The 21,100-nt window shown below is 47.5% G+C and overlaps 1 protein-coding gene and 1 pseudogene across 1 annotated transcript; both read left to right on the forward strand.

Moving 5' to 3' along the window:
• Positions 1-5,821: 5,821 nt before the first annotated feature.
• Positions 5,822-5,870, forward strand: LOC112632265 (annotated as a pseudogene).
• A 2,404-nt stretch (positions 5,871-8,274) lies between these two features.
• LOC112631352 (cytochrome P450 2E1) lies at positions 8,275-20,190 on the forward strand. Its single transcript, XM_025396338.1, has 9 exons — positions 8,275-9,103; positions 9,997-10,156; positions 12,791-12,940; positions 13,325-13,485; positions 13,893-14,069; positions 14,953-15,094; positions 18,150-18,337; positions 18,834-18,975; positions 19,852-20,190. The coding sequence occupies exons 1-9, from the start codon at positions 8,927-8,929 to the stop codon at positions 20,034-20,036; spliced, it is 1,482 nt and encodes a 493-aa protein (XP_025252123.1). The 5' UTR covers positions 8,275-8,926; the 3' UTR covers positions 20,037-20,190.
• The last annotated feature ends 910 nt before the right edge of the window (positions 20,191-21,100 follow it).

The raw sequence follows: 21,100 nt of genomic DNA on the forward strand, positions 1-21,100 counted from the left end.
GTTACCTAAGAGTGAGTCTAACAAAAATGTGTATGATTTATATGCAGAAAATTATAAAATTTATTGAAAACATTTAAAAATGGCCTAAATAATCAGAAACAGATTCCACATCATGGATAGGAAAAATCAGTACTTTAAAGAAATTTAATTCACAGAGTTTATGTGATTCCATTCAAAATCCCAAAAGAGTTTTTGAGGAAATTTAACTAACTGAGTCTTAAAATTTGTATGGAAGAACAAAGACCCAAGGCACTCTTGAAATAAAAAATGGTGGTGGGACTTGAGGTATTGCTCCTCACAAGAGGGCATTAGCTGAGGGGTCAGCCCGCAGACCCTGACCCAAACGACGAATGAATAAAACATACACTGACACACAGATATTCGGCTTTGCCAGTCCAGCTGAGTGTCCGACAGCCTACACACCAAGAGAGGTTTGTCACCGTGGCTGGCTCTGAGCAGCTTGCACTTCAGACATTTATTTAGTATACAATTAACACCAGAAGCTCTGAGTCAACACACTTGTGGATAATTAACATGGTTAAGAGAGTAGTTCTATGAATGATTAAAGCTCAGGTACCATGGTTTAAATACCACCAGCGGGCAATTTTCCTGGTCGACCTCCCCCCCGAGTGGGCCATCTGGCTCAGAGGTTAGTTAATGGAGGTGGGGTAAACAGACTTAACTGGGGAAGCCTCTATTGTCCCTAGTATTTACCCTATGACCTAATGCTCTGAGGTAAGAACCAGCTGCCTTCAGCCTGTTCAATTATTACAAACTATGTAACCTTTCAGCCTTCCAAAAAGGTTTGTGACTATTCCCTATAACTTTCCCTAATATTTCCCTTTAATGTTTCTGCCACCATGCTGAGTGAATCCCAACAGGACTTGCACTATTTGATATCAATACTACTTTAAAGGTATAAGAATTAAAATGCTGTGGCATTGGATCAGGGAGACACAGGCCTCTGATGCATCCCCTGTGTAAGAACTTTGTCTTGTGCTGGAAGAAGATTTGGGGATCAGAGACAGGATCCTGGGACAATTCATATCTATATGGGAAACAAACTTCCTTAGTCCTTACTATGTACAAAAATAAATTCTGCATAGATTTAGGGCATAAATGTGAACAGTAAAACCTTATAAATAAGCAGTTATCTTTATCATCTTTCTGGCTAAGAAAGGATTTTTATTTTTGAGACATGGTCTCACTCCAACACCCAGGCTGGAAGAAGGAATTTTTTAAACTCAAAAAGTGCTAATCCAAAAATACAAGACTATAACTTGAGAACATCTGTTCATAAAAAAGCAATGCCATAAATAGTGTAGAAACATAACCTAAAGGATGGAAAAAATTATTGCAACACATAGAACTGAAGATGGAATAAAGCATTGCTACAAACAATGAGAGACCAAGACCCCAGGGGAAGAGGAGAGCAAAATATATAAAATACATGGGTAGGCATTTCAGGGAAGGTATGTATAATTCTGATGAGAGAGAGAAAGGGAGAGAAAGTTTCTCTACTTTATAATCAAGGAAATGCAAGATGGGACCACAATTAAATATCACTTTATATCCATTAGATGGGAAAATATTAAGAAATATATTAGTACCTACTGTTGGGAATAACAGGAACACTTAGACACACTGGAAGCGTGTAAATGGTTCAAATACTTGGAAGACGGTCTGGTTCCATGTATTTTAGGTTGCCCAGGTACACACTTGGCCTAGAGATACTCTTACACAGTGCTCCAGGAATCATGTGGATAAATGTTCCTAGTCTGCAGTAGCAAAACCTTGGGAATAATCTGACAGGTCAGTGGTTAAACAAAGTGCGACATATTCTTATCTGTGGAGTCACAAAGTCGAGGAACTGCAGCAACACCTCTCGACGTGGTAACGACAAATGATGAGCAAAAAATTCAAGCCTCAGGGAATATAAATGTTACGAAATCCCTTTAAAAATCCAAAAATAAAATTAAACAATATAAAAAATAAAATCACATTCAAAGCAAAATTCAGGACAGCGGCCACCTCTGGAGGGAGGCAGTTGGATGTGAGAGCTTCTGGCAGACGCGGCTTGAATGAGACGTTGTTTGGGATTGGGAGTGCGCTGCCTGGTGTTCAGACGTCACCACACTTGATAATTTACAGAAGCCGTTCACACGTTTTGTCCTGTGTCTCAAACGGGCACCAGGAGCCTCAGGGAAACAGCCGAGGCGCCTCCCCTGCGGCTTCTCTCTGGCGCCCTCTGGTGGGCGGGGCCCAGGCGAGCGGGGTCCCCTCGGGGCCTCAGGGAGCTGCAGCCCCAGGGGGACCGGAAGGCTCCCTCCTCCACCCAGCCGGGCTGCCACTTCCGCGTTGTTTGCTCCCGGAACCTTAACCGCGGCTCAGCGCGCGGGCAGAGCCGGCTGACTGGAGACAGGACACAGCGCAGGGCCGCGCGCCCTCGGACGGGGAGGCTTCGTTCCTGCACCAGCGTGGCTTGGCCTTTGGACGCGGCGAGGTTGTGTGTTCTCTGCTTTTGTTTTACTTGGAACAGACGTTTGGCTTTTGTCAAGGTCATTATTTCCAATGACCTTGTGTGGCATTGAACATTAGATACTTGCCCACACGAATGTCTGTTTTAGGGTTCTCACCCTTTTGACAACACAAAACAAGAGGAAGTTTCCCGGGAGAGCCCTCAAATCAGCCGTTCTGAGCATGTTTTCAGCCTCATCCGTGCTCCCCTCCCTTCTTCTCCAGAGCCTTTTGGGTGCCCAGAAAAGTAACATTCTTCTGCCTCTTAGCTCTGTGGTGCAAGGATTTACGGCGCTGATTGTCCTCCTAGAGCACTTCTGAGATGTTTGGTGCTTCCTACTTGTGAGTGTGAAGGGAGGGGAGGGAAGTTCGCTGTCTGTCTGACAACATAATTTTGCCACGTGATCTGCCACTGAGGAGAAGTTGGCTGTGGAGGGAGGTCAAGTAGCCCAGGGAGGTGGTCATTCCAAGTGTACCCCCTCGTGTAGCCCACCCTCTCCCCACAAAATTGGGTCCTGATTTTATGTGGAAGATGTGTGTCTAGGAGCAGGAATCCACGGAAGACAAGATATGATATAGAAGTAACAGGCAAAGGGATTGGTACAGCATATATTCGAGGGCAAATAATCACTCTATAGGTGGCTGAAAATGTGAATGCCCTCCATGTAAATTAATTTATAAAATAGAAGAAAGTATATTTGAACAAATTTAAAACTAATATTCTAAAACTAAAATTCCCGAGATTTGGGGCAGAGTGTATATTGCAAGAGAAGTAGAGAAGAAAAGCATGCTAAGGTCCCTTCTTGTTCAGATAAGAAGATATTGACAAATTATTCAAGTTAATAAAAAACTATAAGTCTATATGTACTTTCAGATTCAAGGGTAACCACTGGTAGAATAACAACAGGATTCCAAATCATCAAGCGAAAAGAAGAACAAACAGAAAATGATCAATCCAAACACAGCGAAAGGAAACACACGTACACACATGCACACACACATGCACACACATACACACGCACACACACAAACATACACATCATAACAGCCAAATTTAGTGATCATGATAAATATGACTGTTTAATTCTCCTATAAAAAGGAAAAACTTTCTGTTTATGTCAAAGCTATAGAATGTTTACAGGACACCTATCAAGAACAAAAATGACATAAAGATACTTTAAATATTGTGATGAGCAAAGATAGACCAGGGAAATACTATGAAAAGCAAACACATGTAGTAACAGTTATCAGAGGGGACAAAAAGATGTTTATACAACGTAAAAGGTACAATTAGAAGATTAATTGCTAATTTTTAATACGTATTGAATAAATCTGAGTAGATTTTAAAAATAAAGGATAATTTAATAAAACATCATTCTAGTCGGAGAAATCAAAGCACCTTACCTAGAAATGACCAGATCACATAGATCTTTTCTAAAGGTGACTTTTTTTTTTTTTTTGAGATGGAGTCTGGCTCTGTCGCCAGGCTGGAGTGAGTGGTGCGATCTAGGCTACTGCAAGCTCCGCCTCCAGGGTTCATGCCATTCTCCTGCCTCAGCCTCCAGAGTAGCTGGGACTACAGGCGCCGCCACCACGCCCGGCTAATTTTTTGTACTTTTAGTAGAGACGGGTTTCACCGTGTTAGCCAGGATGGTATCGATCTCCTGACCTCATGATCCGCCCGCCTCGGCCTCCCAAAGTGCTGGGATTACAGGTGTGAGCCTCCCTGCCCAGCCATAAAGGCGACTTTTAAATTAAAAATAATCGATGGGGAAGGTCTTTTAGAAAACATTGTCTAAATTCCAAAGGCCGTAAAGGAAAAGTCTGAACATTTTAACTGTATAAAAATCTAACTTACACATGGAAATCAAACAAGAGACTGGGAGGAACTTCCAAACCATAAAACGTAAAAACAACTACTATTTATTTGATAGACAAAGAGTCCTGAAAATCTGAGAGGAAATATGTAAAACCCCAATATGAAAAGGGAAGGAAGTTTCATTAAAAAAGAAATTCAGATAAAAAATCAATAGATGAAAAGATACTCTATTTCTTTATTGACCAGAGAAATGCAAATTAAAGTAATGACATATGAATTTTCAGTTATCAGTGACTGACAGTATCCAGTGTTGGAGAAGATGTGTAGAAATTGGCACTCCCATACTACTGTGGGGGGTTTCAAGTGTTTCAACCTTTGCAGGAAGCAGTTTTATATACCTATTAACATAGTAAGTCCACACATCTAGTGACGTAACCGTCCCAGTCCTACAAAACTGACTTACAGAGATACGTGCATGTCTGAACAAAGATACATCTACAGGTACCATTGTGGCACCTTTTGTAACATAAATAGTTGGGGAAACCATTTGAATTGTTCATCAACTCAAAATAGACAAATTGTGAAATCCTCACAAAATGTAGTATGTGTGTGTATGTTTATATAAATTGTTTTTAAAGTCTGGAAATATACACAGAATACTTTTAACCATAGTATGGTACATGCTATTGATTAGTAATCAATCCCATTCCTAATTCCTTTAACATTTTGACGCATTTGCTTAGAAAGTCTTTGCACTTTCCAGCCTCTCTTGCACAGAGGAGTGGTGACATTCTAACCAATAATTTAAAAAATCTCAGATTTTCTGGAAGTTTCTTGGAAAGCTCTTATTTTCCTAATGAATAGGATAGACAAGAGAAGCACTTTCAGAATGGCAGGATAAGAAGCTCTGAAAATCTGTTCCTGCAGAATGGTGATGTGAACACCAGCAAAATTGTTGAAAAATGAATGGAGCCTCAGAGACCTTTGGGGCGTCATCAAGAGGATCTACACAGGCACAGTGGGAATCACAGAAAGAGAAAAATAAGGGGACACAAATACTATTTGAAGAAATAATGGGTGTAAATCCCCCAAATTTGATGAAAAAGATCCATCTATATCTCCAAAAGCTTAATAAATGAATATTCGTTTATTATCATTTATTCATTTATTCTCAAAATAGAATAAATGAAAGGAGAGCCATACCTGCACACACTGTAGTCAAACAATCAAAGGGAAAGTGGGAGTCCTGGAAGCAGCAAGAGCAAAATGAGTCATCAGGTAAATCAGCCCTCGTTAAAATAATAGAACCTGTTCACCTGAAACTGAAATGAGTCATCAGGTAAATCAGCCCTTGATAAAATAACAGCACCTGTTGACCAGAAGCCATGGGGCCAGCGGGCAGTGAGATGACACAGTCAGGGCACTGAAGGAAAACACTGCCAACCAAGATTTCTGTATCCAGAAAACATGCTTCCAAAAAGACAGAAGTATTACAACTCTTTAGAATTTGTCTAGCAGGTTTTCTAATACCCTCCCCTATTAATTAATTAATTAAAATTTAAAATATATCTTAGCCTTTTGGCTAAGAACAAATGTCAAAAAGAAAGAGAAATTAAGACATTCTTGGATAAACAACACCGAGAGAATTCATAAGCCTGTCATAAGAAATACTAAAGGAAGTCTCTCGGGTCAAAGTCAAAGAACACTAGTAACTCAAATCCACATTATACACAGAATTAAAGTAAGTGCGAAAAAGTGTTTTAGTAGGTATAAAATTAAAACTACAAATAATAAAAAGAATTAGCAGAATTTTTCTGTCTGAATGGGGCTTAAAATATGGAAGCTGCCTTTGTAGGGTGAATTTGGGACTCTCAGTTCTCACTTCACCCACTTCCATGTTGTCTGCATTTGTTAAAAGTAGATATTTTACTTTCCCAATTAAAATTATCTTTCTAATCTTTATAAACAATTATTTAATTCCAATAAATCTTCTCTATATTGCTTTACTAGTGAGTTCTATTAAAATTTTGAAGCACAGACAATTCCCCTACAATATAAAGTATCTCCAGGCACAGAGAAGACAGGGGTTTTTCAGTGGTTTCTGGAATAGTGCAATTTTTATGCCAGAACCTAATATAACACAAAAACTACAGCCCGATTTTATTTGCGGTTATAGATGCAAAATTGCTAAAAATACTATTAACAAGTTGAATCCTTAGAGTGTTAAAAGAGTATCACTCCATGAAGGAGTTGGTTGTGATGTGGAACTATGAGGTACTTTTTTATGATACAATATAAAATTCATGGTACTTTTATGGTGCATTGTGAGACAGTGTTTTCATCTGGCATCATACTAGCAGGTCTACGGAGAAAAGTCACAGGATTGTCTCAATCAAAAAGACATTTCATTAACCCAAATCTCATCCCTAATAAACACTGTTAGTTATCTAGAGAAAGAAGAAAATTGTCCCAATACAGTCACCTCTTTGCCATACCCAGCCAACAGCAGACGTGACGGAAGCCTGAAGAACTCCCTGCTACAGGCACAGGCACAGGCACACGCACTCTGTCATCCTGATTATTTAACCTTGTCCTAGAGTGTCCTGCCAACGGGATAGATGCAAAACAAATAAAAGCACTGACTTCTGAAAAGAAGTACACAGAAATGTCATTATTTTCAAACAACATGTTCCTGTATTTAAAATTTGATGTTGGTTGGGCATCTAACAGTATTATGGCCAGAGGACTCAGACCACAGCTGCATCCCTGTGAGGCACAGATTCTCCAGGGCACGCGGGTCCCACGTGTGATGTGCACACTCAGGTAAGCTGCACAGACGAGGCTGTCCTCAGCCCAGGGGAGCCAGAGGCCTGCTCTGAGTCTCCACCATGATGCTTCCTGTTCTCACCCCACCAAAGCCAAGGCTTCAATTTCAGTCTGTGGGGAGCTGACTCTGCCCCTGTCAAGCACTAGGAGAAGGAACCAGTAAGCAAGGAAACTTGTGGACCCCAATGGCTGTCTGTCTCGGCCAGGCCTGGCTGGGCCCACAACAGGAGAACAGGGTGCAGGGGTCTGGACAGCTCAGTTTCTGCCTAGGAAATTGTCCCTGCCACCTCACTCTGGCCACTGGAAACGAAAGACAGGAGGAGAGGGTATGCTAATTCACCCATGAGCCAGTCTAGTTCTCCATTGTCAGTTCTTACCTTGAGGGGTGCAAAAAACCAGAGGGAGGCAAAGGCTCCTGAAGCTTCTGCCTGAGGCCAATGCTCCTTCTTAGTTCAGGAGAGGTGCAGTGTTAGGTGCAGCACAACCAATGACTTGCTCATGTGGCTAATAAATTGCCAAGAGAAAAACTGGGTTACAATGCAATATATAGTATGGAGTCTCATTTTTGTATAAATACAAGTATAGAATGGCATAACTCAAAATCCACAAGTCATTTGGTTGGATTGTAAATGACTTTTATTTTCTTCATTTCTCATCATATTTTCTATTATACATATTCATTGCTTATATAAAAGTATAAAATTGCAACCTATGAATTAAGAACTTCTATATATTGCCAGTTAGAAGACAGAATGAAAAATATTCTCTTCATTCTAACCACACACACACAAAAAGCTCCACAAATTACCTGCAGACTACATTCATAGAAGGTGGAAGAGGGCCTGTATGAAGAAAATAATTAATACATGAAAGAAGAAACTAGTCAATGTGGAGCTCTACTGTGTCCCAGGATCAACAAAGACAAGATATCTTTAAAATCGTCTTCCAAATTTACCCTAACGTAAAACAAATCCAATAAAACCCTACTGTAATTTTTTAAGAACTTAAATGTGGAATAATTCCAAAGAATAATTTTTTCTTAGTTTTCTACAGCCAGAATATAAACCCTTTTAAAAAATAAAAACAGAGATTAACTTTCTCAGAATTGGTCGACTCTTTCTTTCCTTTTATTTTTCTTTCATGGAATTTTCCAGTTAATTTGAGAAAGTGGAATAGAATTCTGATGTTGAATTTTCCTTCTGGCCCCACTCATGTGGCACCACTCATGTGGTGATTCAGATACTACTGAGGGCTACTCAGACAAACCTCCTCATCAGACATCAAGAGGCTGTTGCACCAGGAGGGCCGGTACCCTGTCTAGAGGGGGTTGGCATGTGGCTGATGTTGTATTACATTAAACCCTACTCCAAACAAATTCATGGCAATACAGCTGGAGTTCCCCTTTGTCCAACCAGTGCCAAAGGGCAGGACAGTCCCTCACCCCACATTCTTAACTATGGGTTGGCAACATGTCACTGGATGTGTTTGCTGGCACAGTAACAGGTGCTAGCAACCAGAGTGTTGACATGGCCCAGCTTCGCCCTCACCAGGTCACTGACTGGAAACCCTGGGGGCCACCACTGCGGGAATCAGCCTTCGAAAGGATGGCCAACAGCAGCTAATAATAAACTAATAATTTGGGCTACACGAGAGGGAAGAGGGCATTGGTTGGTGGGTCACCCACCTTCTCAAAACACATTATAAAAAGCCCTGCGTTTCCACAGGATTGTCCTCCCAGGCTGGCAGCGGGACCCCAGCGGCACCATGTCTGCCCTCGGAGTCACCGTGGCCCTGTTGGTGTGGGTGGCCATCCTCCTGCTGGTGTCCATCTGGAGGCAGGTGCACAGCAGCTGGAATCTGCCCCCAGGCCCTTTCCCACTTCCCATCATCGGGAACCTCTTCCAGTTGGAATTGAAGAATATTCCCAAGTCCTTCACCCGGGTAAGAGAAATAGTGTTGATTTTAGGGAGAATAACTCAGGAATTGGATCTTGTGTGTGTGTATTCAACTGCTTTGCAGACAAATTGTGGTTGTTCAATACCAGCCTGTTGTGAGTTAACTGAATTGATAGCATCCTGGAGCGACACTCAAAATGTGTCGCTTGCGGTGCAGCTGGAGCCCGGAGCCCGCGTGCCAGGCCCTGGAGGCCCCCGCCTGTGCCTCGTCCTGGGGCTGATGATGGGGAGGCCGGCGAGGCCGGGCTGCTGCGAGGCCGGGATAACCGCGCTGGCGGCCAGATGCGCACCCGCTGGGCTTCAGCCTGTGTTTGCCAAAGCAGGAGATGAAACTGAAGTGTTGGGCCAGCCCCTGTGACACCAATACCTGCCGCCTACGACTATTGTGAACACTGAATGGGCCAAGAAATCTAAACGTTAAATGAACTGCTGAAGAACGCCCTCAGCATGGAGCAGGCGCGGGTGTTCGCGCTCTTGGGCGTGCGCTCTGCGGGGCGCCGGCTGGCGGCGGGCGGGGGGCGCTGGCTCAAGCTCGGGCTCCCGCGCCAGAACCGGGTCCAGAACCTCGACTCCGGAAGCGGGCAGCGGGGTGGTTGGTGGGCGCGCCTTAGGGAAGGGACTTGAGCCGGAGTCCGCGGAGTTGCCCGAATCCAGGCACGTGGGGTGCGGGGCAGCTGGAGCCCCCCGCGCGCCCTGCAGAGGCAGCAGCCTCTTGTGGGGAGGGTCTCCCCCACCTCGGGCTGGACAAAGGCAGCCTTTCCCCACGTCCCTCTGGGTTCTCTAGAGCAACAGCAATACCCGCCTGGCAGGGGTGTGGCTTAGAGCCCCGCACCTCCTCGCCGGGCCGCGGGCCTGACTTCCAGCCTCGGGTCTCCGCAGCTGGCCCAGCGCTTCGGGCCGGTGTTCACGCTGTACGTGGGCTCGCGGCGCGTGGTGGTTGTGCACGGCTACAAGGCGGTGAGGGAAGTGCTGCTGGACCACAAGGACGAGTTCTCGGGCAGAGGCGACATCCCCGCGTTCCACGCGCACAGGGACAGGGGTGAGTCCGCGTCCGTGGCACGGGGCGGGGGGCGCATACCACGCCCCGGGACAGTTACGGGCGCCAGCCACTTTGGCGATGGCCAAATACTAAACTAACAGTAATGTTACAGTAACAGCATCCGAAGGATGATATCGGGATTCGGGCGATGGCCCCCGCGCGTTGCCTGCGGCGCGAGGCGCACGGAGTCGCCCAGGAGTCCGGCCTCTCAGCGACGGGGCGAGTTCGCAGGGATGGGCGGGGCTGCTTCTGAGCAGGAGTCGCCTCCCGCACCCCCACCGCTCCGCCTCTGGGCCCGCAGGCTCCTCCTGGGAGCGCTTTCGCCTCCTGTTCAACCGCCTGGGCACAGGTGGCTTCGTCCACCGAGGTCCCCTCACCCACGCTGAGGCGTCGGAAGCTGCGGACACTGCGCGCCTCGGGGCTTTGCTCAGCTGCAGCTGGTGACCTCCAGAGAGGGAGCCTCTGATGTCCCGCTGGGGGGATGTCCTGAGACCGGGAAGGGGGAAGAGACCCACTGAAATTCCATCTCCCAGCCTCACCTCTGCTGTCTCCTCCACATTTCCTGTCTCCAGAGCCCCGAGTTCAGCAAATCCAGAAAGCGGCCTGTTCCCTCTCTAGGGAGAGGAAGGTTGGGGTCTGGAGGTCTGGCTCGTCTTAATCTGAGCATTCTCCCAGCCTCCTGGCTTCAGACCCCAGCAAGGCGGGGCTGCCGGCCGGCTCCCCTCTTCCTGCTTGCAGACCCGGCCTGCTGCTGCTTTCTCCTTCCTCCCTCCCTGCCCCTCGGTTTCAAAGTAGATTAGAAATAACACGGTGTGCCACATGGAAGCCTCTAGTTCCTCCTGAGTCAACTTTGATGACGAGGCTCCAGAAAACCTTTGCCATGCTGTGTGGGATTTTTACATGGTGAGCTCGCGCTCTTGCCCTATTTAGTTGTCCAGTCTACATTCCTGAACATTGTGAACATTGAATGGGCCAACAAATCTGAAAATTAAACGAACTGATAAAGAAGGCCGTCAGCACAGAGCAGGCGCTGGTGTTCGCGCTCTTGGCGTGCGCTCTGCGGGGCGCGGGCTGGCGGAGGGCGGGGTCCGGCTCCAGCTCAGCCTCCTGGGCCAGAACCGCGTCCAGAACCTTGTCTCCGGAAGCGGGCAACGGGGTGGTTGTATCACAATTAGTGGCATTTGGTTTTCCTTCTTTTACATTGTGGGTTTGTTTTGCTTCTCTGGGGTTGCCAAAAACAAAATTAACCATCTCAGACCTTGTCGTTAACACAGGAGGAGCATTACTGGAGGAGGCCCTGGGGTTCTGTGGTTGAGGAGCTCAGTTCTGGTTCCGGGGAGCCCTTATCTGCCACCCACGGGTCCAAGGCACAGTCTGAGGCAGCAGGGCGGGGAGCGGAACTCACATCAACACAGATCGGGCCCAAGGGGACTTTGCTGCCTCTGCCTGGGGGCTCTAAAGCTTCATTTTCACATGACGCACAGGGCTCAGGCTGGCGGAAAAGTAGCAGAGCCCTGGGCATGGGCTGCACCTGGCCGTTGAGGGACAATGATGGAAATATTCCTCATTAGCACAAAACAGCACAGTCTGTGTGACAACGTGTCAAGGGAACTGCACACATCCTTTCAGAAAAAGTTCATAAAACGGAGAAAGCTTCGTTCCCAATCTAGATTTTTAACCTGTTGAATGCTGTCTAAATGGGTCATCTCGGGGTGCCCTCCACTCAACATGACCACGTCTGCCGCCTGCCCCACCTGTCTCCTCAGTCCTTCCTCCACACCTTTCAGGATGAGATGAAGCCCTCAGTCCAGCTGCACCCCTGCCCCACCCACCTCATCTCATGTGGCCCCGCCCCTCTCGGGCCGGGCAGCCTTGCTTCTGGAGCACGTGAACACAGCTTTGCCAGGCACTTTCTGAGCGCCCTGCAGGTGCCTCCTAGGACTGGTCAGTGGTCAATCAGCTAATGAAGCTGCGTAGGACATGACCCTTGTTTACCGCAGAATGCCCAGAGCTGGCAGGATGTCTTACATGCGGGAGGTACCCAAAATGTATTTATCGAGGAAGCGATGATGGATAAGAGGAAGACAGAGAGTGAGGGAGAGAGGGGGAAGGGGCCCCTGAGGTGTAAATGAGCTGTGGCTGGGAGTGTGCAGGGAAACAGGGATAATTTCAAGGTTCCTATCTGGGGGAAAATAAAAAGGTTTATATTTCATTGAGATAAGGGTGGGAATAAGTGAATATTTATTCCCTTATATAGAAAGGGAAAGAGGTGGGAGGTGTTCTTGGAGCGGCCATATGTGGTTTTATGTAGCATGGGGAAGACTCAGCAGAAAGGAAAAAGAAAGAAGGCAAATTGACAGCATGAAGAAGAGCACCCAGGAGAGGCTACATGTGGTGAAGGAACCACAGTGCAGACTGAGGGCCCCAGAAAGGCTCCTCCCCACCCAAAACCTGACCAGTGGCCAGTGCTGGCAGCTCCCAGGCTGGGACGTCCCTCTGTCTCTCTGTCCCTCTGTCCCCCTGTCACTTGTTTACACCCCTGCAAACCCTGCTGTGCTCTCCCAGGCCCTCTCTAGCCCGCTTCTCCCCAGAATGGGTACTTGGAATAACCCTCTCCTGTCCCCTCTGCCTTAGGAATTATTTTCAATAATGGACCTACCTGGAAGGACATCCGGCGGTTTTCCCTGACCACCCTCCGGAACTATGGGATGGGGAAACAGGGCAACGAGAGCCGGATCCAGAGGGAGGCCCACTTCCTGCTGGAAGCGCTCAGGAAGACCCAAGGTGCGTATCTGCTGCAGGGCCCAGTCCTCATGCAGACCAGGGGAGCAGGGAGCCCTGGCTGGGACTCCTAGACTGCATCTGAACCACAGGGACCTACGGACAAGGAGAGGGTCACGTGAGTCCACAGATACTGTGTTTTAGAACTCTAGTTTCCAGCTACACAGTTCAGGGAACAAGGGTGGCCATTAAACATGTGACTTGTATCCTAGATACTGTCGAAAAGCAAAGGAAACTCAAACAGGTTCAGACATTCACTATCTTTTGTAAATCACCAGTTATCAAGGCACCTTCTCACAGGCCTTGGTGAACCTCAGCGGGTGACTGAGCCGGTGGAGGAGTCTCCTTGTGCCCATCTTCTGATTGCCCCGACTGCCTGTTTTCTAGGCCAGCCTTTCGATCCCACCTTCCTCATCGGCTGTGCGCCCTGCAACGTCATAGCCGACATCCTCTTCCGCAAGCATTTTGACTACAATGATGAGAAGTTTCTGAGGCTGATGTATTTGTTTAATGAGAACTTCCAGCTGCTCAGCACTCCCTGGCTCCAGGTGAAGCCACTTTCCTCTTTCATCAATCATCAACTGTATAGTTTACATTAGAAAAAGAAGGAAAATTCAGGTTATATGTGATAGACAGGACTGCAAAAGCCAAAGAACATAGCTTCACAGGGTGTTTGATTAGACATCCTAAATATTACTCCCAGAGACATCTCTGGGGCCCTACGCACCCCGTTTCGTAACACCAGGATGCGTAATGACCTGTGTGTGCACATTTGCCGTGCAGTGTGCACTGCTGAGGAGAATGGTGCCCAGGAAGAACACTGTTGACCCAAAATATTCCAAATAAACAATGATTACAGCCACAAATTCAGGTTTGGAGAATGTGTTGTTGTTCTAACACACAGAATTATGTTGCATCCAGAAGAAAATAGTAAAATATTTTTTTCCCTCTCTAGCTTTATAATAATTTCCCCAGCTTACTACACTACTTGCCTGGAAGCCATAGAAAAGTCATGAAAAATGTGGCTGAAACAAAGGAGTATGTGTCTGAAAGGGTGAAGGAGCACCTTCAATCTCTGGACCCCAACTGCCCCCGGGATCTCACTGACTGCCTGCTTGTGGAAATGGAGAAGGTAGGCTCGGCCCTCCCATGATGTGGGCTCTCCGGGGTGGGCAGGGAGTGCACGATTTCAGATTTACAGTGTGACCTGCACTCGCTGGTGTCCAGGCCTTCCAGCGCAGCACGCTCTTAGTTTCACACACACATCTTGGCTTCAGCATGGACACTGGACGCAAGTCAGCCTGCCTGGCTGCCAAGCTGGCCTGGGGCTTTGGGGTGGTGTGGGTAGGCCCCTTAGCCCTCTCCAGGTCCCGCTGCTCAACCCTTTCTAGTCCACAGACTTTGAGAATTGCATTTTGTCTGAGGAGAAGCTCTCAGCCTTCCTTGTGGGCATGTACTCCCCAAGTGCACAGGTGCAAGACTTCCAGCCCTCCCCAGCTTCATCCACCTGCAGCCGCTCAGGACCCTGATCCCCTGCCTCCTTCCCAGCTTGGAGAAGCTTCTTGTGTCCTTGTCTTGTCCTTTCCTGTGGCTTGTGGCTCAAGAACAACATGTGGAGCCAACCCTAATTTCCCGGAACTGTCTGAGCATCTCCTCCACCAGTTTGGCCCCTCATGGCAGCAGACACTAGCCCTGTAGCAGGAGGGGTCAGCAGGAGCCGTTTAGCTCCTGCCTGAGCTATGACCAAGGTCAGGGGGATGTCGCCTCTCCCAGGGTGGCCCTCATGCTGTTGAGGGAGACAGAGCCCTGTCCTGCCCTCAGCAGGTTTCCAGGGAGCCTCAGTTTCCATGGCTGTGCGGTAGAGACGACCCTGTCTGTCACAACTCCAAGTCACAGTTCCACTGGGAGAGCCTCTTGGACACTGTCTCCTGTGTCCCTGTGGAGCTGGGAGGTGGCTGGTTCTGTGCTGAAAGGAGACAAGCAGCCCCTTCTCCTGTCTGTCTCTGGCATCACAGGAAAAGCACAGTGCAGAGCGCTTGTACACAATGGACGGTATCACCGTGACTGTGGCCGACCTGTTCTTTGCGGGGACAGAGACCACCAGCACCACTCTGAGATATGGGCTCCTGATTCTCATGAAATACCCTGAGATCGAAGGTAGGCAAGTGACTGGAGGGACACCGTGCGTGCGGATGCATCTCCCTGGATGGCCAGCCTTGCGCATTTTAGGCTGCAGCTGTCTGTTTGAATCTGCTTGTTAACCCTCACGGTGATGTGGTGAGATGGCTGGATGCACTGCTTTGAGGGGAGATGTTCCTGTCTGTGCTGGACACCTGGTACTCTTGCACACTGGTTGGTCCATACCCCATGAAGAGGCCCCTGGTTGCAGAAAAGAACCTTCCAACACCAGAGTGGAGAGAGGTGGCAGGGTCTGCATTCTGCTCCATCAATAACCTATTTATGACAGAGAAGACAATGTCCCAGTTCCCCCGAGTAAGACCTGGTCTTCTGGGCAGAGCAGGTGGGGAGGTTGGAGCTGGAGGGGAGGGTCCTTGCTGGGGCATCTTCCTCAAATGCAGATGTGAGGAGGGAAGTCCGGGAAGAAGCAGCTACAGCTGCCCTGGACCCTCGTCATTCCTTCCCCAGGGCTCCTCCCAGCGGCACCTGGGGCAGTTGGGACTCTGTGCCTGGAGGAGGTGTGAGGGGTGTGGGCCTAGGTGGGCAGAGGGTCGTGTCCTGAGAAGCACCCATCTGGGCCAAGTAGAGGTGATGTGAGGGCACCCGCATGCAAACAGGCCAGTCAGGACTGGCTCCAAGTAAAGGGCAGGAAAGGGAGCTGCAGCCTGGCTGGAGACTGCCCGGGGGCCCAGAGCCCCTGCCTCTTGCTGGGCTGGACACAGGGCTGGGCAGCCTCTGCCCGAGGCAGTTCACAGCCGGAGTGGTGTGTGCCACCCTCCTCAGAAAGCTGCTGCTAATGGTCACTTGTGGTCTTAAGTCTCGTCAGCTCCTGAAAGTAGGAATTACAGGCTATGAAGTGATTTCCCCCAAGAAAGTCGACACGTGATGGATCCAGGGTCAGACCCTAGGCTTTTCTTGTTCTTTGTTCTTCTTCTTCCTCTTTTTTTTTTTTTTTCTTTTTTGAGGGAACAGGTTCTCACTCTGTTGCCCAGGCTGTGCAGTGATGCAGTCATGGCTCACTGCAGCTTCTACCTCTTGGGCTCAATTGATCCTCCCACCTCAGCCTCCCAAGTAACTGGGCCACAGGTGTGCACCACCACACCCAGCTGATTAAAATGTAAAAGAAAAATAATTTTGCCTGGGCAAAGTGGCTCATGCCTGTAATCCTGGCACTTTGGGAGGCAAAGGCAGGTAATCACGAGGTCAGGAGTCCGAGACCAGCCTGGCCAACGTGGTGAAACCCTGTCTCTCCTAAAATACAAAAAAGTAGCCGGGTGTGGTCGCATGCGCCTGTAGTCCCAGCTACTCGGGAGGCTGAGGCAGGAGAATCGCTTGAACCCCAGAGGCACAGGGTGCACTGATCGGAGATCATGCCCCACTGCACTCAAGTCTGGCAACAGAGCAAGAATCTGTCTCAAAAAAAAAAAAAATTTTGTAGAGATAGGTTGTTACTGTTTCGTCGGCTGGTCTTGAACTCCTGGGCTCAAGTGACCCTCCTGCCTTGGCCTCCCAGAAGTGCTGGGGTTACAGGTGTGGCCACCATGCCTCATCCCTGGCCTTTGCTTTTTCAATCACATGGAAATGTGAAGGGTCAAGGAGCCACAAGTTTAGGGAAGGAATCATTGCATGGATCTGCAGCGATTATAAGAGAACTTTTAACTACACTGCACTAGGGGAACCATGGACTCAAAAAATGTTTTAAATTATTATTTATGAGGAGGTTCCAATGTAGACAAAAGGAAAATAAATATGATTGACATGCATATATCCATTGCCAAATTTAACATTTATTAACATTTTGCGATACTTACGTCAGAACTCTTCAAAAGAAAACGTGTTACAGAGCCAGCCAAAGTCCACCTCCTCACATCTCCCCACCTCTCTCCCCAGAGATGGCTCCAGAATTGCTGTGTGGCTTTGCACCTTTAACAGTTATTAGTTATCAGCACAATATTCATATTATTGCTGTATGTGTTTAATATTTCACCTGGGTACTGTACGTAACATTTTGCAGCTTGTTTTTTTTTCACTCAACATATGATGACGTTCCATGGGAAACTCCAAATACGGGAAGGCTAGGCAACTTGCCCAAGGCAGCTGTGACCTCTGTCAGAAAGACAGAGACTGTCCAACTTCAAGAAGTAGACCCTGCATGTCTGATTCTGTTCTGTAAATTCCCTTCATACTCAGAAGCATGCAGTAAACAAACCTGGAGTAATTATCAACGCAAAGATTACCCTCCCAGAAGAAATTTCCAAAACACTTTCATTATCTTCTACTCACTACATGAAGAGAACTGAATAAGCCATCATCAACTAAGATAATGGATGCCAAAACATCCTGTAAATAACCTCATAGAGCTTAGCTCTCACTAAGTTTTTGGAGAATTTTCCAGTAATGCAAAGGACCCAGGGAAACTTAAGCACTGCTTAGGATGCTCCATAAACATCTTCTGGCTGGGTAGGGGAGTGGATGGATGCGGGTGGACAGACAGACGGATGGATGGATGGATGGATGGATGGATGGATGGATGGATGGATGGTTGGATGGATGGGTGGGTGGATGGATGGATGGGTCAATGGATGGGTGGATGGGTGGATGGTTGGATGGATAGATGGGTGGATGGGTGGGTGGTTGGATGGATGGATGGGTGGTTGGATAGATGGATGGATGGGTGGGTGGGTGGGTGGGTGAATGGATGGGAGGGTGGATAAATGGGTGGATGGGAGGGTGAATGGGTGGGTGAGTGTATGGGAGGGTGGATGGATGGGTGGTTGGATGGATGGGTGGGTGGGTGAATGGGAGGGTAGATGGCTGGCTGGCTGGGTGGGTGGGTGGATGGTTGGGTGGGTGCGTGGTTGGTGGATGGATGGAGGGTGGATGGATGGATGGAGGGGTGGATAGATGGAGGGGTGGATGAATGTGTAGGTGGGCAGATGGATAAAGGGTGATTGAATAGATGGGTGGATGATGGGTGGATGTCCAACTGGCCAGGAACCAATCCCTTAAATTTGTCCCATTCATATCCTGGCAGAGAAGCTCCATGAAGAAATTGACAGGGTGATTGGGCCAAGCCGAATCCCCGCCATCAAGGATAGGCAAGAGATGCCCTACATGGATGCTGTGGTGCATGAGATTCAGCGGTTCATCACCCTCGTGCCCTCCAACTTGCCCCATGAAGCAACCCGAGACACCATTTTCAGAGGATACATCATCCCCAAGGTCCAGCGTGAGCCTGGAGCACACAGCACGAACACCATCCTATCAGCTAATCGCCTTCATGCCAGGGAGCAGGATGGGGGCCCCAAGACCCTTCCCTTTGGCAGGGGTCACCGAGTGGAGAGGCTGCCCCCAACTCGCACCCTGTGGGGTGCTGCTTCCCCAGGAGTGCTCAGATTGGCCTGGTGACCAGAGAGGTGGAGGAAATCTGGAAAATGCCTCAGCAGTTAATGCCTGGGACTGTAGTGAATTCTAATGCCAGGAACAATCACAAGCAGCCTTGGGGTTAATCCTATGAGAAGATTAGGGCTTTCATCTTCATTTAGACCTGACCCCTGACTGCTTTCTATCTAATCCTTCACTAAGCAACTCCCTCAGCTGGAAATATACTATCCTCTATAGCATAATATTCAAAACAACATTCGTCACTGGGGGTTTCCAGGTGAAAGCCCACATTTTGTTAACATGACTCACTGAGACAAGTCTTTGTTTCTTCCAGGGCACGGTCATAGTGCCAACTCTGGACTCTGTTTTGTATGACAACCAAGAATTTCCTGATCCAGAAAAGTTTAAGCCAGAACACTTCCTGGATGAAAATGGGAAGTTCAAGTACAGTGACTATTTCAAGCCGTTTTCCGCAGGTGAGAACGATCAGAGCACCTTCCCTAGAGGAGCAGCCCACACTCCTCATGTCCACTCCACGTGTGCTCTGCCCTCGTCCCAGGCACCCACTGACACCCCAAACCTCACTGTGTGTCCTGTTTCTATTGACAACATGACCCACATGTACTCTTCCCTGTTCAGGGAAGTTACATAACATCTTTCAGCAGCAATCCTGGGAATGAAGTGTTGTAGGTGGATTTTTTTTCCCCAAAGACTAGATATTTTACATCATTCATTGCTAAATTCTGTTCCTATTTTAACAAGACAGTGAAAAGCTCTCAAAGCCATATTACCCAATTCTCCCTAATTGTAAACCAGAGCTACTAAACAAAACCTAAGCTTTGGTTACCTAGAATCATCACAGGAAGCATCAAAGCCTTCCTGGGATGTGACTCAGTGACTCTCTTTGAGGCACTTGTCCTCCTTCCCAGGGCCTCATCTTAGGGATTGTTGTGGGAAGATCACACAACCAACTCCATACTTTTCACACCCAATGCTGGAGCCCCAGCTTCTAACAGGGCCCTACTTCCCTCCTGTAGGCATCACTAGTGAGCACTGGGGGTGCCTTCTTTACTGGGCAGACACGGTCTTCCCAACTTAACACCGGTTTTTGTAGTTGAGCTCTGGATAATTGAGGTTGATGAAGGCTGGTCCCTGAATTAGTCAGTGTCGCTGGTATTCTTCCACTCAAGTACATTTTGTGCTGCTTTTAATAGACAGAGAGGGGTGAGTCCTGCCTTGTCATGGCCGTTTGCCCACAGCCTCCTCCTCCCCGCTTCCCCTAGTCTCACTGTTGACAGCGTCATGTCTCTGAAACTCCCTCAGTGTCTCATCAATACCATTGTTACTTCTAGGAAAACGAGTGTGTGCTGGAGAAGGCTTGGCTCGCATGGAGTTGTTTCTATTGTTGTCTGCCATTTTGCAGCATTTTAATTTGAAGCCTCTCGTTGACCCAAAGGATATAGACATCAGTCCTGTAAATATTGGGTTTGGCTGTATCCCACCACGTTTCAAACTCTGTGTCATTCCCCGTTCATGAGTGTGAGGAGGACCTCCTGAATCCCCTGCTTTCAAACAAGTTTTCAAATGGTTTGAGGTCTGGCTTCCTCAAACCGATTCCTTTGTTTGCATATGAATATTTGAAAATAAATATTTTCCCAGAATAGAAATAAATCATCACATGATTATTTTAACTACACGTGAAGTCACGGAATACCTTAATTGTTGAAGTGATTCTCACAGAGAGAGGTTTTTTTTTTCCTTTGAGAGTTTCGCTCTTGTTGACCAGGATGAAGTACAGTGGTGCGATCCTGGCTCACCGCAACCTCTGCGTCCTGGGTTCAAGTGATTCTCCTGCCTCAGCCTCCCGAATAGCTGGGATTACAGGCACCCACCACCATGCCAGCTGATTTTTTGTATTTTTAGTAGAGACAGGGTTTCACCATGTTGGTCAGGCTGGTCTTGAACTCCTGACCTCAGGTGATCTACCTACCTCAGTCTCCCGAAGTGCTGGGATTACAGGTGTGAGCCACTGTGCCCAGCCAGAGAAAGGTTTTAAATATATGTTTACTTTAATATTAAGTTGTAACATAACTTTCATATTATTGAAAAGCTGTTCAATCTAGGATCACATCACTTCAGTTTCAGAAACATATTGAGGTGGGGAATTTGTATTAGGTTTTTCTAAAGGGACAGAAACAATAAGATAGATGTATATACGAAGGGGAGTTTATTAGGAGAATTGACTCACACGATCACAAGGTGAAGTCCCACAATAGGCTGTCTGCAAGTTGAGGAGCAGAGAAGCCAGTTCGAGTCCCAAAACCCCAACAGTAATCCTTTCCTAACGTCAGGATGCATATTGACCTGTGTGTGACATTTGCCGCGCAGAGCGTGCACTGCTGAGGAGAATGGTGCCCAAGAAGGACACTGTTGACCCAAAATATTCCAAATAAACCATGATTACAGCCACAAATTCAGGTTTGGAGAAAGTTGTTGGACAATTCACTTTATAGGATAAGTTAATAAATAAGATTTTTCAAACCCAATTGCACTATCATCCTCACGATTCTGGAAAGGTTGAACGGACAAATGGTATCTTGA

Source organism: Theropithecus gelada, chromosome 9, assembly GCF_003255815.1.
Source record: "Theropithecus gelada isolate Dixy chromosome 9, Tgel_1.0, whole genome shotgun sequence".
Taxonomy (NCBI): domain Eukaryota; kingdom Metazoa; phylum Chordata; class Mammalia; order Primates; family Cercopithecidae; genus Theropithecus; species Theropithecus gelada.

What these genes read in the sequence shown, in the direction of transcription:
- LOC112631352 (XM_025396338.1), top strand. Translation starts at nt 8,927, where the DNA reads ATGTCTGCCCTCGGAGTCACCGTGGCCCTGTTGGTGTGGGTGGCCATC. An exon ending in TCAGCACTCCCTGGCTCCAG is followed by an intron (nt 13,486 to 13,892) that starts GTGAAGCCACTT and finishes TTCCCTCTCTAG; the next exon opens with CTTTATAATAATTTCCCCAG. An exon ending in GAAATACCCTGAGATCGAAG is followed by an intron (nt 15,095 to 18,149) that starts GTAGGCAAGTGA and finishes ATATCCTGGCAG; the next exon opens with AGAAGCTCCATGAAGAAATT.